The sequence below is a fragment of the Remersonia thermophila genome, chromosome 5, assembly GCF_042764415.1.
Source record: "Remersonia thermophila strain ATCC 22073 chromosome 5, whole genome shotgun sequence".
In the NCBI taxonomy this organism is placed as follows: Eukaryota; Fungi; Ascomycota; class Sordariomycetes; order Sordariales; family Chaetomiaceae; genus Remersonia; species Remersonia thermophila.
In genome coordinates, this window is record NC_092221.1 from 3052927 (window position 1) to 3067896 (window position 14970).

The following is a 14970-nucleotide window of genomic DNA, read 5'->3' on the forward strand; positions in this document are numbered from 1 at the left end:
AGCCATGTATCATGATGCATGCGGAACCGCTCACGCCATGGCGACCCCATCACCGCCTCGTCGGCACAACCCCTTCACGCCCGTCCACCTTGGTCCACTCCTCCAGCGCGTCAAACAATCTTCCCCACTTGCCGCCCGACCACTGGTTCCTCAGCTGCTCCCATTCCGGCAGCGTGCTCCTCATAAACTGCAGCCACCCGCCCAGGATAAAGTCGGCGTACATGGGCGTGGTCCGGCCGCCCATGAACGGCCCCTGCCCGTCCGGATAGCACGGCGCAACCTTGGTATCCAGGGCGGTCTCGAACGTCTTCAGCAGCGAGCCGCGCATCTCCGACCCGATGGGCACCTGGAAGTCCTCCCAGCTCGTCTTGCCCGGCGCGCGCCGGATAAACTCGGCCTTGTCGGCCTCGGCCGTCTCCGGGTCGAACGACATCCAGTAGCCGCCGAGGATGGCGCCCGTGACGAAGAGGTCGTCGATAAACAGGTTCCAGGCGCGGGTCAGCGCCACGGAGCCGACAGCGTCGCCCGCCGAGGCCGGGAAGAGCTGCGGCCCGTCCGGGTTCTTGGACAGGTAGGTCCGCTGGAGGTGCACCGCGATGTCGAACGAGTCGCCCACCAAGACGTCCTCGCCGGACAGGGGGTCCTTGATGATGGGGAGCGTGGGGTAGTCGCTGCCGTCGTGGAAGTGCTTGCGGACGGCGGGGACCTTGAGGGCGTTGCGCGTGGGGCCGACCTGCAGGAAGGGCACCCACTGGGTGCGGTAGGGGACGCCGGCGAAGTTGAGGGCGTAGCTGGCTCTGGTCAGCGTGCCGCGGAGAATGGCACGTTACTAGAGGGGCTGAGGGGTTGGGGGGGAAAAGTACCGCGTCTTCCACGGGTTCGGCGCCCCCGGGTACGCCTTGGGGTCGAGGATGATGTCGTAGAAGGTGATGGCTGGCTCGGACATGTTGGATGTATTGTTGTTGTTGTTTCTTGTCCATGCGTCAGGATCCGCCATGGCCAAGCAGGAATGGGGCAACCTTACCTCTGGGTTGTATAGTAGTAGGTCTCTCCTAGGAAAATACAGACTGGCAAAGCGAGCCTCACAGTCTTCCAGCGCGGTGGCCTGGGACAGGTGATGGTGTTTCGCCCCCCCCCCCCACCAGGGATGAATACCCCGGCCTTTCACTCGGCATTAATATGGATCCGACCTCCATCGCGGGGTTGCTTCGGCCTCCGCCTTCTTGTTGGGCTCCACTGCGGTTCCAGTTGTCTCGATTTCGGGTTCCACCGGCAGATCGACTCAGTAGTGTGTGGTAGTACTGTGCAGTAAGCGTCATGGCCCGGGAGGCGACGCCGGAAAGGGAAACAAACCGGGAAGCTCATGATGATTCATCGATGGATTTGGCAGAGCGGTCACAAACTCTCTCTATAGTACTGTGTACGCAGTACGCCTTCCAGGATGCTTTCTTTCGGATTGCACCGTCCAAGACCCCGGAACACCCGAACCCACGGCGCTGGGGTGAGATGGAACCGCGGCATGGCCCCTGCAGTCGCCTTGGCGCCTGAAACTTACCCTATGGTACTATAGCTTGCGGGTGAGAAACCGAGTGGGACTAAAAGTGAGAGAGGGGTAAGCACCGTTGTACGAGAGGGATTCATCCCTCGTTGCGCGGTTGTCGGTGAACCGTTATCGTGCGAGGTGACACAGCATGGCAGCATGGCAGCATGGCAGCATTGCGGACAGGGGGGGGCGGAGCCTTCGGAGCGGGCATCCAGCATTATTAGCGCTGTCCGAAGCTACCGTCACTCTGTGGTGATCGCGTTCCGCACCACAAGGTCGCGGATTGCGCCAACCGAACATCGTCTTCCAAGAAGGAGTCATTCTCGGGGATCAAACATCCACTCTCGGATGATTCATTCCTTGCGGCTGGCCGCCGCGTGCTTCGCCGTGTTCGGCCCTGACCCGTCCGCAGGCTTGGACGCGGGCCTGCTCAAGCCCAGCCTCGCCGCCGCCCGCCGCAACGCCTTCAACGTCTTCAACGCCATCCACTCGGCAACCCGCCAGTGGGGTTCCTCCCTCCGCCACAACGGCATGTCCGTGTTCCTGGCCACCGTCCCGGCCGGCGTGCTCCTCCACCACGGCACCCCCCACCTGGACCCGCCGCCCGGGCCGGAGTGGCTTGCCTTTGAGATTGAGCACGCCGAGCTGTTTGCCCATCCCCGGCCGCCGCGGAGGCCGCCGCCGCCGCCCGAGCAGGACCTCGGCGGCGGTCGCTTCCCGGGCTCGCCCCAGCGGCCGCTGCACCACCGGCGAACCCGCCCGCCTCCCCCGCCGCGCGTCCTGGCCCGGCAAGACGTCCTCGGCGGCGGCGGCGGGCCCGAGCCGCCTCTCCTGCTGAACCCTCCCCCCGGCCCAGGGGCCGACGAGGTCCTGGGGTACCTTCACACCTACCGCACGACGGCGCCGCTGTCGCTGCTCTACCTCGACGGCTCCTCCGCGGGCAAGACCGACATGGGCACGCTGGACACGCAGGATCTGCTGCTGCGGGGCAACCGGAGCGCGTTTGTGTGGGACGAGGGGAGGAGGGCGCAGGGGCTCTGCGATATCGTCACATCCTGTAAGTACGACCGATGCGTCGGCCGCCGGGGTGACGAGATTTGCGATTTGCGATTTGCATCTTGTATTTCGTCTTCCCGGCTGGCTCTCCGGTCCAATCCTCCGTAACCCCCCCCTTTTTCCTCGCCCACGAGTGCCCTTGAAGAGGGGAGCCCAACCGGGTCACCATCTACCGAGGAGGTAAAGCGGCTGACCGATTCCACCAAGGGGGCCTCCACGGCGTCATCCGCATGGAAGCCGGCTTCGAAATCATCAAATGCGCCCCCTTCCTGTCCCACATGGAGCTGGCCTCCGTCTCGCAGCGCCCTGGCATCGGCGACGACGCGCCCTGGAAATCGCGGCGGGACGTGCGCATGTTCGAGACCATCCGGGCCGTGGCGCGGCGGTACTGGGGCATCGGAGCGGGCAGGATCGTCCTTGACTGGGGGAGCATGGTGTCGGGCTACTTCTACGATGTGGATCTGGGCCTCGGCGATCAGAGCCAGGCGGCGGCGCTGCCGAGGCTGACGCGGCTGACCGACTCCGAGCTCAAGGACATTCGGCGGAGCGTAAAAGAAATGGCAGGAGAACGAGGCCCTGCGTCGACTGGCCGGAGCGACGCGGGAGGCAAGAGAGGAGCGGTGGATTGGCAGGGCGTCGTGGATTTGGTGGTGGCACGGTATGCGGAGCGGCTGAGGTACATGGCAGAAGGGGTCGAGACGGTCGAGGGGATCGAGGATGAGGTAGGCAGCCTGCTGGACACGCACATCGACTATGCGGCGCAAGACGAGGGGTATGCCGCCGCCGCCAAACGCTGCGCCGGGTTTTACACGCAGGGCCTCACCCCCGAGACCCAAGGGGATCGTCTCGTTCTCGCGGCCATCGAGACGGTCGCAGAAAGGATCTGCTCAACGCTGTTCCACGTTCGCCAGCTGGTCCTGGAGAGACCCGAGGGCGGCGACGGCGAGATGTTGAAAAACGTGAAGGACATTTTGCAGAGGCTGATGAAACGGCTGGCATGGACGAACTGGATGGACTGCAGAGGCTGCGGCATCGATGAGGTCTGCTTTCTCCCCATGTGGCCGTACGGCGATAGGCCGTCGCACGAGCAGCCGAACTGCCGGAACGCGACCACGCTGCAGACCGGCTGGCTCGAGGATGGGTACTGGAAGCCGGGGATACCGGGAGGCCCGCGGGCGGGTCGTCCGCCTCCATGAGATGTAAGAAGGTCTTGGGATTTCTTCTTGCATCACGAAAGAAGAAGAAAAAACAAAAGGAAGCGCTGTTCTTCTCTCGGTCATGGCAAAGGGGCACGGTCAAGATGAGGGGGTAATTCGTCGCTGGTTGTTGGCACCAGGGGCAGTTTACAGCGACATGCAAAAAAATAAACAGAAAAGGGGGCCGGTCGCAACACATCACCCACTGTCATAGTGGTTGGTGTTGTGACCGAGAGCAAAAGATGTGCGCCAGCCGCGAATCGAACGCGGGGCTCATCGATGGCAACGATGAATTTTACCACTAAACCACTGGCGCTGTCAAGTGGAACTTGTTGTTGAAGCGTGGACAATGCTACCGTCTTAATCAAGCAGGTGGAGTTGGTTAGTATGTGGATGTCATCTTTACACGATATCAACTACTGTAGTATCATGCATGCCGATCAGAACCCAGCCTTGCCACCTCAAGCCTTCACCTCGCGAGCCGTCACCTGCACCCACAAATCGTTGATGACAAAAATCCCGTTGCTGTTGAACAAACGCCACGGCTTCGGCGGGTTGACCACGGCCCAGTTGAAGCGGCGGAAGAGCTGCGGCGAGGCATGATTAGTTATCTGTCAGCTTCCGTTCCTCTCTGACTGACGGCGGAAATGCTGCCGCCGTGAAACGACTCCGGTCCACGACTCACCTCGAACAGGGCCTTGTTCAGCTCCATCATGGCAACGTTCTTGCCCAGGCACTGCCACTTTCCGTGCCCGAAGCTCAAGTCGTTGACGCGTGTCATGGCCGCCAGCTTGTCCGGGTCGGATTCGGTGAGCCAACGCTCCGGGCGGAACACGCCGGCGTCCTCGCCGTACAGCTTCTTGTCGTGGTGCATGGCCAACGCCGACAGCCCGATATCCAGCCCGGCAGGCAAAAACACGGGCTTGCCGTCAATCATGACCGTGTCGCCGCCGGCAGGTATCTCCTTGGGCAGCAGGTTCCGCACGGGGGGGAACACGCGCAAGCCCTCGCGGATCACCGCCTGGAGGTACGGCAGCTGCTTGGCCACGCCAACGGGAACCACCCTGGGCTCCCCGTTCGGGTCGTCCTCGGGGACCAGGCCGGAGCGGACCGCCGCGTCGATCTCGGCCTGGAGCCTGTCGCACACGCGCTTGTTGGACATGACGTAGAGCATGGTGGCGCGCAGCGCGCCGGCGGTCGTGTCGGACCCGGCGATGAGCGACTCGAGCACCTCGGTCCTGAGGTCGTCGCCCGCGAGGTTGTGCCGGATGAACGACGCCAGCATGTCGCGCCGGCGCTTGGAGGCCTTGTCGCCCGCGTGCCCGCCGGCCTCTTCGTCGGCCTTCCTGGCTGCCATCTCCTCCGCCACGCGCTCGTCCACGCGCGCATACGTCTTGGCCATCATCGAGCCGAACCCCGTGCCGTCGCCAGGCTTCGGCATGAGGATCTTGCCGATGACGGGGGTTTGCATGAGCCAGTTGAGGCGCAGGCCCGAAATGGCGGCGGTGATGTGGAGGGCCTCTTCGGAGGAGCGGACGTAGCCGTCGATATCCTCGTCCCAGCGGAGCATGCCAAAGGGCTTGCCGGTTCCGACGGTGCTGATGACGTCAAGGGTGAAGAACACGACCTTTTTGGAGAGGTCCATGATGACGCCGGGGCCGGGCTTGGAGGGATCCGCGAGGTACTTGGTCCGGATCAAGGTCACGAATTCGGCAAGACGATCGTCAACGGAGGATTCGACGGTTTCGTTCTCCCGACCGGAATACTGCGCGAGGCAGAGACGGTTTCGTCAGCAGCTGGGGGGGGGAGGGGAGGGGGGTTCTGGACGTTGCGATCCTTGGGGAGGCTTACGCCGGGTGCAATCCGCTTGCGGCGCTCATCGTGCTTCTTGGTATCGCACATGGTGAAGACGTTATCCTTCCCGTACTCGAGACGGCATGCCTCAAAGTACCACCGCGCACGAGCATAGCCGGCCTTGGTGTTGACGCGCATCCACACATCAGGGTCCGACGTAAGCAGAGACGTTGGGCTGATGCGGGCGATGGGGCCTAGAGGGCGGCAGAGGTCGTCAACATCCAGCCCCGGGTCGTTGACAAGAATGGGCTGGGTTCACGAACCATATCGGTTGGTGACCTCGTAATACCAGTGGTGCATGTTGCCGGTGTAGTAGCCGGCCGTGTTGGGGACGCCCGTCCAAGCCGTGTACCATGGCCCGGGAAACCGGCGTATCTTGAGGAACCTGAGGAGCCGCCGAACGACCCAGAGGGCCAAAAGGCCCGCTAGGATGGCCCAGCGGTTCTGGATGAGGACCTCATCCAGCAAAGACATGCTTCTCACGCGACAGGACGACAAGGCCAGAATATACAAGCGGTCCAAATTTGAATGGTCGCCGGGTGAGACGGCGGCGATGCTTGGGGCAGGTGACGTCCAGGATTGGAAGGGCGATCGTCAAGGTCGCCGGGACCTATGTAAGCCGGGTTCAGGCCAGCGTTTTATCCCGTCATGCTGACGTTACCCCCTCCATCCCGATGGGTACTTTGCTTGCGATAATACTTTCAAACATCGCAAGAATCCTGCCCTATCTTCCCGCGGCGCTGACATACAGGACTGGGATAACTAGCCCCCCCCCCCCCCCCCCCCACTCGTGGGCTTGTCTTGCATGGGAGCGTTGGCCGTTCCTCCATTCGCGGACCCTCCCGGGGCTTCCCCCGGGCCCATAACGTCCTCGGCACCCTGTCTCACGTCCCAATGCAACCCGTATCCATGCCACTTCCAACGCGCCACCCCCTCTTTCTCACCCTGCCGGCCTGGTCGGCTTGCCTTTCTCGGTCGCCCACGTTGCTCTTCTTCCTCTCCCATTATCGTGTCTTACATGCGGCCATCGGCGGCAGCAGCTCGACGCCCGATGGTCCCATGCAGAATGCCGAGCCGCCTTTGGGCCTCGGGCCCGGCGCCTGGAAGATGATGAGCTCTTGCGAGCTGGTCCTCCGATGACTGCCTTCGCCAAAGGCGAACCCCGCGCTGCCGACAACCCCGATCCCCATGTGGTGCGATACCCGGCCCTTGGGGAGGCCGAAGTCGTCGCGATGCTGCTTCTCTTTGCTGCTCACGCTCGGTCCGCCGCTGCGCCGTCGTGGCGTCCGCGAGCTGTTTAATCGCCCGGCGCCTATCGAAATCTCGTGGTGCTGCTTCATGTGGACGACCTTGGACGAGAGCATGTCGATGCTACATGGGGAACGTGGGGGGGGGGGACGGGTCAGATCTCGGTCAGCGGCTGTGCCACAGGGCCGACAAAACCCAAACAGGCAACGACACGGCAAGACGTACTACATGATCATCGGAAACAGACACTCCAGCGTGTAGGCAAAACGATCCACCTGGCTGGCCGTATGCGTCGCGCTCTGGGCGTCCACCTGGAACGAGTACGTGACGGCGCGCATGATGCCGATGATAGCGAGCAACGCAAGGCGGATCTCGGTGCTGCGCATGAGGTAGCGGAACAGGCCCATCCTGGTGCCCGTCGTCATGATCCCCGTCGTTTTGGCCCGGGCAAAGGTGCTCAGCAGGAAGTAGGCGCTGAGGCACTCGACCAAGGCGATGAGCGGGAAGTAGGCCATGTGGAGGCGATTTATCGTCTTTTGCAGGGACGTGTCGTCGTTGAGGATGAGCCTGGCTCGCGTCTGGGCGATCATGACGCGCACCGTCGCGATGGCGAGCATGATGGACCAGAACATTGTGATAAAGACGACCCGGGAGGTGTGGCGAAGGACTCGCCGCAGGATGAGGTAGCTATAGAAGGAGAGGCCTGCTTCTTGGATCTAGGTGGTGGGGGGGTGGGATCATCCAGACACCGGTCAGCTTGCTACCTCCACGCAACAAGAGAGCTGGGGCTCTCACCAGCCATGCTATATCAGCAAATACCGCAGCGGCGGCGCGGTTGGCGGCGGGCAGCGACGTGAGGTAGTAGGCGTAGAAGCAAAGGCCGTTGGCAAAGGCGCACGCCGTCGAGGTAACGATGGGCACGAGGGCAATCAGAGAGAAGTTGGCGACGCAGCCGACCACCAAGCCAAAAAACACGTTGGACGCGCCGATGGTGCTGAGGATGGACCAGCTCAGCTCGAAGAATATGGGTTCCAGGTCGGACTCGGCCATGTTGAAGGCGGCACGGCTATGACGACGACATCAGAGACGTGCTGGTAGCGGAGGGGATGGTGGTCTCCAGCTCGACGTGCTCCTAGGAGGGTTTCCGTATTCTTTCGAAGCAACCTCATGGCAGCAAACCGGAGCGGCATCCTTGATGATATGTGCTGCCGCCCACACCTTCTTGGCCGCCTTGACCCGGCATCAAACAGGACGGTGCCTGGCGCGTGTGGCTTGTGTTCATCACCCGAAGCTGCAGATTGTACCCGCGTAGTCAACTTCGCCTCCTGCACGAGTCAGGACCACCACCACATCAGTGGACATGACCCCGACCCAAGACCAGCCGTTCCATGGTAAGACAAAGTCCCGATGCGATTCCCCCGCCATTTCGATCCTTCGGTCTTTGATGTTCCCATCAAAGAAAAACCTCTCGACTGGCCAGACCCGAAGCTTGGGGAGCGGGGGCGGGGAGGAGGGAGGGGCTACTACCTAGTATGAAGCTTCCGACACCCCAAGGGCCGAGTTGGCACGAGAAGCTTGGAGCAAGCTGGCCGAGCTCGACCTCGGCTCCCGAGATTCGCACTCTGTCCTCCCCGGTTCAAGAACACCTCATGACGCAGGTTGATGTTGGGGCTGCAAAGAAGGAGCCCCGCCGCATTGGGTGTTCGTTCTGCTATCACACCACGCCGAGCTGAATAAAACATGCACTTCCCAGTTCCGAACTGATCGGGTTCTACGATCTAGGTGGGTATGTTGAGCCGCCCATGGACTCTCGTCCACCGCCAATAGGAAGCGGTCTGTTCTACACACAAGCCACAGCTTCGATTGCCTGCTCGGTGTGACGCCACCTGCACTATCAGCCGTTCCAAACCCGTCAACCTCGAGCCCGAACCCCGCGATCTTCGACGTTGCAGGTCGCGCCTCTAACCGTCACAGTAACGTTGATTCATCCTGGCTCTCATACCCATTACGTACATATGGACCTAGCCAGGCTTGGGCTTTCCTCACCCCAGATGTTGCACTCCTCCAGGCATGGCGCCGTCCCCGGCCCGAAGCCTGTCGGTAATTGATGTTTCAGATGAAGAGTGGCAACACCAGCTTCAGCTGCCAATCTTCTGCAGAAGCTTTCCTGTTCTGGACCAGGTCCCCGCCTTCAAGGTTCGGGAGCAGCACGTCATGCTTCGGGAGCTTTTTATGCGCTAATGCAGCCCAGTCCTTCAGCCAACAAAGTGACGTTCGTGGCGTTGGGAGAAGTTGTGATGTGCTGGGCGCTGCCCCTGCGTCCGCGTACCTACTGCGTATGGAGTCGGCGCCGTGGTAAACGTCGTGCCCTGAGACAGCGCGAAGCAAGCAGCAAGCCACGCTGAGCTGATTTTCATGTGACTTGGCGTCAAGGTGTCCTTGGGCGCACCATAGTATTCGCTGAAAGTGTTGAAACCATGATCCTCGTGAATGCCGCTCCTCCGACCTCAACGCTGTCCAGTGGCCAATCACAAGGCTCTGGTGACCTGAATGGCAGACTAGCTGCCTCTAAAATTAGCCTGTGATGGGCTTTGGGGTCTGTCCGCACTTGATATATTGTGTCACCTTTTCGTCCCTCTCTCACGTTGCTCCTCGTTAGCCACCGAGGCTCCACATCTCGCTCGAAGATGTTGGGACACGCCCGGTGCCTCCACGACGAAGCCCCTTTCTCCTCGCATGGACACTTGCGGCTTGGTGAGGCCGGAGTTATTTCACAAAATACAAAGCCTCGTGGAGGAGGGACGCCCGGCGGTCCAGGAAAGTTGGTGATGGCGCGCTTGCTTTGACCGGAATCCAGGATGAGGAGATAAGGTGTGATTTGATCATGTCCTAGCTGTGATGTTGCATTATGGTTCTTCCATGGTACCAGCCTGGCAAGTTGACGTTGGCCGCTCTAGAGGGCCAACCCTTCATGGCGCCACAGTCCGTTTTACAGAGATGTCTAGGTTTCAAGGCTACTATCGACTTTTTGTCTCAGGAAGACGTTGTCAGCCACGAATCAGAGTCCCTGACAAGGCCCCTGGTTGTTGCTTTTTCTGGGTTCTTCCGACGATGAACATTCTTCAGCAACATAATTGCTATTTGTGTTGCCCCATTTTCGTCCATGTCTAAATGCCCTGTCCCGAACAACCCATAACCATCCGGTTATGGTGAGGCCAGGTCAAGCTTCCGCGAAGTTTGTGCAACCAGCTCGCAGACATCGCTGTACATACAAAGACACATCACATTAGTCTGGTCCGCCAGCCGACCACCCGTTATCCGCTAGATAAACACAGCGTTGTTACTCACGACAAACGGTATCGTAGCACTGTTCAGGGGATGTGAGTACGGTTCTGTTGAGAATGCTGCCAGCCTCCCTGGATGGGCTCAGCTGCCGCTGCCCCTCCGACTCCGGGCGGGAGCCAGCCGGGGTTGCGCCGCCCCTCGAAGCAGGGCGAGAACCAGCGGGAGCGGCATTGCTCCTTGAGCCCGGACGAGATCCAGGCGGTGACGGAGACGGCGAAGGCTCTGGAGGGGATGGCTTGTAGTTTGCCCATTCAGTACACCTCCAGAGAGCCCTGCGCTGCTCTCCGGCTGGTAGAAGGTCAACGGATGCAGAGTCTTGAAAGGCTTGATTCTGATGAGTGCCACGTTGAAGACCTGCTGGGGCGGCTTCTCTGTGCCTTGAACGCGACGTCTCAGCGAACGTGGAAGTAGTAGGCCGGAGCGCTACCCAGCAGCGGATAGTTGTGCAACTTTTTAAGCCCAGGCTACGAACTATGATACCTCCCAGCGGCTCAGGGAGGGCTTGAACCTCCACGGGCGGCCAAAAGCACCATCGGCTACTCGACTCCGTATCTGTCATACACGATCCGCGCCGCAATGCGCCTTGGGGATATGGGATTTGTCACGATAATATGGACAGTTTCTGGTGCCAGACGGCCCATCGTGTTCGCCTAGCTTCAAAAATGTTGCACAGAGGGTGGGCTGTCTGCCCAATGCCACAGAGGCCAGACCGAGGGAGCACAGTACAATAGTCACTCTAATGAGTGGAAATACTCGTATCCTCCAGCCACCAAGGGCGCCTGTGCAGGGTAAGAATGCCACTTTTTGGTTTGTGAAGTTGAGAAGAACCTGAGCTCTTATGCATCGTCTTCTAACAGGCGTGCAGTGAGCTGCATATAGTACGCAGTAGATAATTATTCATTACCTTGCCCATGTGATTTTTCCCATGATGAGTCATCACCTCTGCCGCTGCCCATCTCTGCCTGGCTGTGGCGCATGAAGCCCCACCTTTCAGCCTCACTTCCCCTCTCTTCATTGGCTAGGTCCCGCTCCGCCGCATGGACCTGTTCCCCTCCGTTTCATCGCCCGGCCATTTGCGTTTGGGTTTTTGTTATGACGACAGCCTCTCCTCTTGGAGTCGTACAAAGCCAAAGGCCTGGGAGCCTGTCGGGTCTGCTGCTTGCCGTCCCGTCGTGGGGAATACAACTCGGACCGGCATCTTGCTTCCGCGACTTTTGTCTTCTTTTTCCGCAAACATCCGCCATCGCGGCGCATCGACAGCTGCTTTTTCCCCGCTGAAAAGAGCCTCCGGTAGCGTTGTTTACTTTGCCCATAGAGCACCATGTTCGTTCTCAGGAACGGTAGGCTCTGCCCCGCACCTTATAGCCCCGACTTTTCCACACCACCTTCTCGATCGCCTCTGGTCTCTGCTGCGTGATCCCGGCGACGACCAAATCGATTCTTTTCTTTTCTTTCCTTTTTTTTTTTTCCTTGTTCAATCCACTGACGATACTCCAGTCGGCAAGCTGCTGTTTGGCACCAGCAACAAGGAGACCCTCATCGACCTCCCGCAGGGTCAACTCTACCTCGTTCGGCCCCTCTCGCCGAAAGGATATTCGGAGCTCATTTTCAAGGACGCCTCGGCGCAAATCCGGCGCACCGCACAAGACTTCCAGTACCAGCTTGTCGTGCAGCGGGTGTTTGAGGAGGGCGAGGCCGAGCTTCTTGCCGAAGAGGAGGGGGCCGACGGAGAGACGGACGCCGATATTCTTGTCGGCGAGCGCGACGAACGGACCTTCCTCCTCGACGAAGCCCTCCATTTCCGCGTCGAGAACCGCGAGGGTAGCGACAAGGTCCTTGCCTGGCGCGACCTAAGCGGCGACACGGGTGACGTTTACGAGTTCGTCTGCGACCCCGCCATCTCGGCCGCGCAGATCAGCCAGTTTGCCAAGATTTCCCGACAGTGCCAGTACGAGAGGAAGTACCGGAAACCCCACACCACCGCTTCAGACGAGGACCTCGCCCAGTTTGAGTTCGACGACGAACAGCCGATCCCCCAAGCGAGCCCGATTCACAGCCCGACCCGCTCCAAGCTCATCGAGCCATCCGACTCCGTGGTCCTGACGAAGCCCGAATCCAACATGAGCGCGAAGCTGCAGAAGGCCGAGAGCCCGCAGACGCCGATCAAGGCGCCCAAGGAGCGGAGCATCAAGCCGCCAGCGGTGCCGGCGGCGCCGGAGGCGCGGGAGATCTTGGCGGCCGAGGTCGCCGAGCTGCATTTCTTCGACTTCCCGTCCGGCACCTTCGTTCAGCAAGACGCCTCGGTTACCGCGACCGTGTCTGAGGTCGGGGACTGGCAGTACTGGCTGGAGGTGAAGAGCGCCGATCGGGAGTGGCTGGGGATCCCGGTGGTTGCCGACATCAACCCCGTCTTCAACTTCGAGTTCTTGTCGTTCATCTTCAACCAGTTCACCGAGGACGGTTCGGCGTACTCGTGGCTTCTTCGCTTCAAGGACCAAGCCACCCTCGAACGCTTCCAGGAAGGCCTCCTGCAGGCCCTCTGGGAGCAGCTCAACGAGGTCAAGTGGACCAAGGTCAAGGATCAAGACCGCGACTACATCACGGACGCCTTCAACGACTTGACCATGGAGGACAGCGAGCAGCCGCAGCAGGAAGAGCAGGAAGAGCACGAAGAGGACGAGTCGGAAGAAGAGGAGGAGCCCGAGGACGACCGGGCGCAGAGCGAGCGCTACGACAGCGACGAAGAGGAGGACGACGCCGAGTTCAAGCCCAAGGACAAGGACGTCAACAAGATGCTCGCCGTGGGCTACAAACACGACCGGTCCTTTGTCGTTCGCGGTTCCAAGATCGGCGTCTTCAAGCACACCCCCAACAACCACCTCGAGTTCAGCACCAACATTTCCAAGGTGGAGACTCCCAAGGGCGAGCTGTTCTCCCCCAAGAAGGTCATGCTCCATAACGAGGATCGCAACCTTATCCTGCAGAAGGACTCGGACCCGCACAAGCTGTACCGCATGGACCTCGAGTACGGCAAGGTGGTTGACGAGTGGACGATCCACGAAGACATCCCCGTCGTCACCTTCGCGCCCGAGAACAAGTTCGCGCAAATGACGCACGAGCCGACGTTCCTCGGCATCAGCCGCAACGCCCTCTACCGCGTGGACCCCCGTCTCTCAGGCAGCAAGCTTGTCGACTCCCAGCTCAAGCAGTACGTGAGCAAGAACGACTTTTCGGCGCTTGCAACCACGGAAAAGGGATACATCGCCGTGGCGTCCAACAAGGGCGACATCCGCCTCTTCGACCGCCTCGGCATCAACGCCAAGACCCACATCCCCGCTCTCGGAGAGCCCATCATCGGCCTCGACGTCTCGGCCGACGGCCGGTGGGTGCTGGCCACCTGCCGCACGTACCTCCTCCTCATCGACGCGCTGCAAAAGTCGGGCAAGAACGAGGGCAAGCTGGGGTTCGAAAAGTCCTTCGCGGCCGATTCCAAGCCCCAGCCCCGCCGCCTGGCCCTCACGCCCGAGCACGTTGCCCAGTTTGCCTACGAAACCGGAAAGGGCGTGAGCTTCACGCCGGCCAAGTTCAACACGGGCGAGGGCACCACCGAGACGAGCATCATCACCGCGTCCGGGCCGTACATCATCGAGTGGAGCCTTAAGAAGGTGCTTGCCGGAAGAAAGGCTCCGTACCTCATCAAGCGGTACACGGATGATGTCAAGGCGGACGACTTCAAGTTTGGCACGGACAAGAATGTGATTGTGGCGCTGCCGCACGAAGTCAACATGATCAGCCACACCAAGCTCAAGAGGCCCACGCGAGAGAGCATCACGGGCGACTTTGCCGGGCGGAGGGGCTCGGGGCGGATTGGAACGCCGGCGAGGAGCAGGTTGGGGAGGGCTGATGTTGTGAGGGAGGCGTTTTAGACCGGGGCGCTGGTGATGATTGGAGGTAGGCCTTGGGGACAATGTGGCGTTCTAGTGAGCCTTCGGCAACAGTGCGAATGGTACTTCGTTACCGTTTCCTTCGGGCGTTTGTTTTTTTTCTTTTTCTTTGGTGCGGTCGAGTTTGCTTGGTTGCTAAAGGTTGTGGTGGGCTGTGAGGTGACGAGGTCACGATCGATGCCTCTTTTGGGTCTTTCGGTGTAAGTCCGAGGTCTGACCGGGTTTGTCCGATGCTGTCTGATTTCTCTGTCTTGCTCTGCTTTCCTCATCCACCCACCCACCCACCCATAGCTCGGTCAGGTAGTTAATCTGGAGACTTCATCCACAAATTCACCACTTGTGGTGGCGTTCGCGAACCTGCTGGTACCGAGCGATTGTGTGTGGTCAGGCTCGGTATTGTTGCGCCGGCCAGCCCCGTCGGACGCACCATGACGTCATCCCACCTCGTCCTACATGGCATCGCCGGCGCAACAACAAACCAGGTTCCCAGCTGGCGCAAAGAGCGAGGTGTGGGTGTTGGCTCGGGAAGCAAGCTGCAGTACCAAGAAGCATACCTGACAGACGGCCAGTATCCAGGGTGTCGGGGAGTTGTTCGCTGCATCAATGTCGTCACTCGCGGACAGGTACCGGCCATGAAGATGCGCCATGTGGCAGCCGACGTCAACCTGCTTTATCCCGATGCTGAGCTCTGGTATGTCGCATTGAGGGGTAAGGTACGCAGTGCTTTAGGGTGCTTCCAAGGTTTTATCTGAACTGGTCGCATGACGTCGACGCGCTCTGCAGC

At 60.5% G+C, this 14970-nt stretch overlaps 5 protein-coding genes and 1 non-coding gene across 6 annotated transcripts; 2 read left to right on the forward strand and 4 right to left on the reverse strand.

Moving 5' to 3' along the window:
* Window positions 1-49: 49 nt before the first annotated feature.
* On the reverse strand, window positions 50-946 carry VTJ83DRAFT_6075 (uncharacterized protein; the record flags this gene model as incomplete). The annotated part of the gene is made up of 2 exons (XM_071012746.1): window positions 50-791; window positions 864-946. The coding sequence occupies 2 exons, from the start codon at window positions 944-946 to the stop codon at window positions 50-52; spliced, it is 825 nt and encodes a 274-aa protein (XP_070865450.1).
* A 945-nt stretch (window positions 947-1891) lies between these two features.
* On the forward strand, window positions 1892-3795 carry VTJ83DRAFT_6076 (uncharacterized protein; the record flags this gene model as incomplete). The annotated part of the gene is made up of 2 exons (XM_071012747.1): window positions 1892-2600; window positions 2807-3795. 2 exons carry the CDS (start codon window positions 1892-1894, stop codon window positions 3793-3795), a joined length of 1698 nt encoding a protein of 565 aa, XP_070865451.1.
* A 245-nt stretch (window positions 3796-4040) lies between these two features.
* On the reverse strand, window positions 4041-4111 carry VTJ83DRAFT_t130. Its single transcript has one exon. It is a non-coding gene; the product is annotated as a tRNA-Gly (tRNA).
* Window positions 4112-4256: 145 nt separating this feature from the next.
* Window positions 4257-6123, reverse strand: VTJ83DRAFT_6077 (uncharacterized protein; the record flags this gene model as incomplete). The annotated part of the gene is made up of 4 exons (XM_071012748.1): window positions 4257-4382; window positions 4481-5560; window positions 5647-5843; window positions 5913-6123. 4 exons carry the CDS (start codon window positions 6121-6123, stop codon window positions 4257-4259), a joined length of 1614 nt encoding a protein of 537 aa, XP_070865452.1.
* A 530-nt stretch (window positions 6124-6653) lies between these two features.
* Window positions 6654-7947, reverse strand: VTJ83DRAFT_6078 (uncharacterized protein; the record flags this gene model as incomplete). Its single annotated transcript, XM_071012749.1, has 3 exons — window positions 6654-7020; window positions 7123-7613; window positions 7693-7947. 3 exons carry the CDS (start codon window positions 7945-7947, stop codon window positions 6654-6656), a joined length of 1113 nt encoding a protein of 370 aa, XP_070865453.1.
* A 3616-nt stretch (window positions 7948-11563) lies between these two features.
* VTJ83DRAFT_6079 (uncharacterized protein) lies at window positions 11564-14168 on the forward strand (the record flags this gene model as incomplete). The annotated part of the gene is made up of 2 exons (XM_071012750.1): window positions 11564-11582; window positions 11740-14168. 2 exons carry the CDS (start codon window positions 11564-11566, stop codon window positions 14166-14168), a joined length of 2448 nt encoding a protein of 815 aa, XP_070865454.1.
* Window positions 14169-14970: the final 802 nt, after the last annotated feature.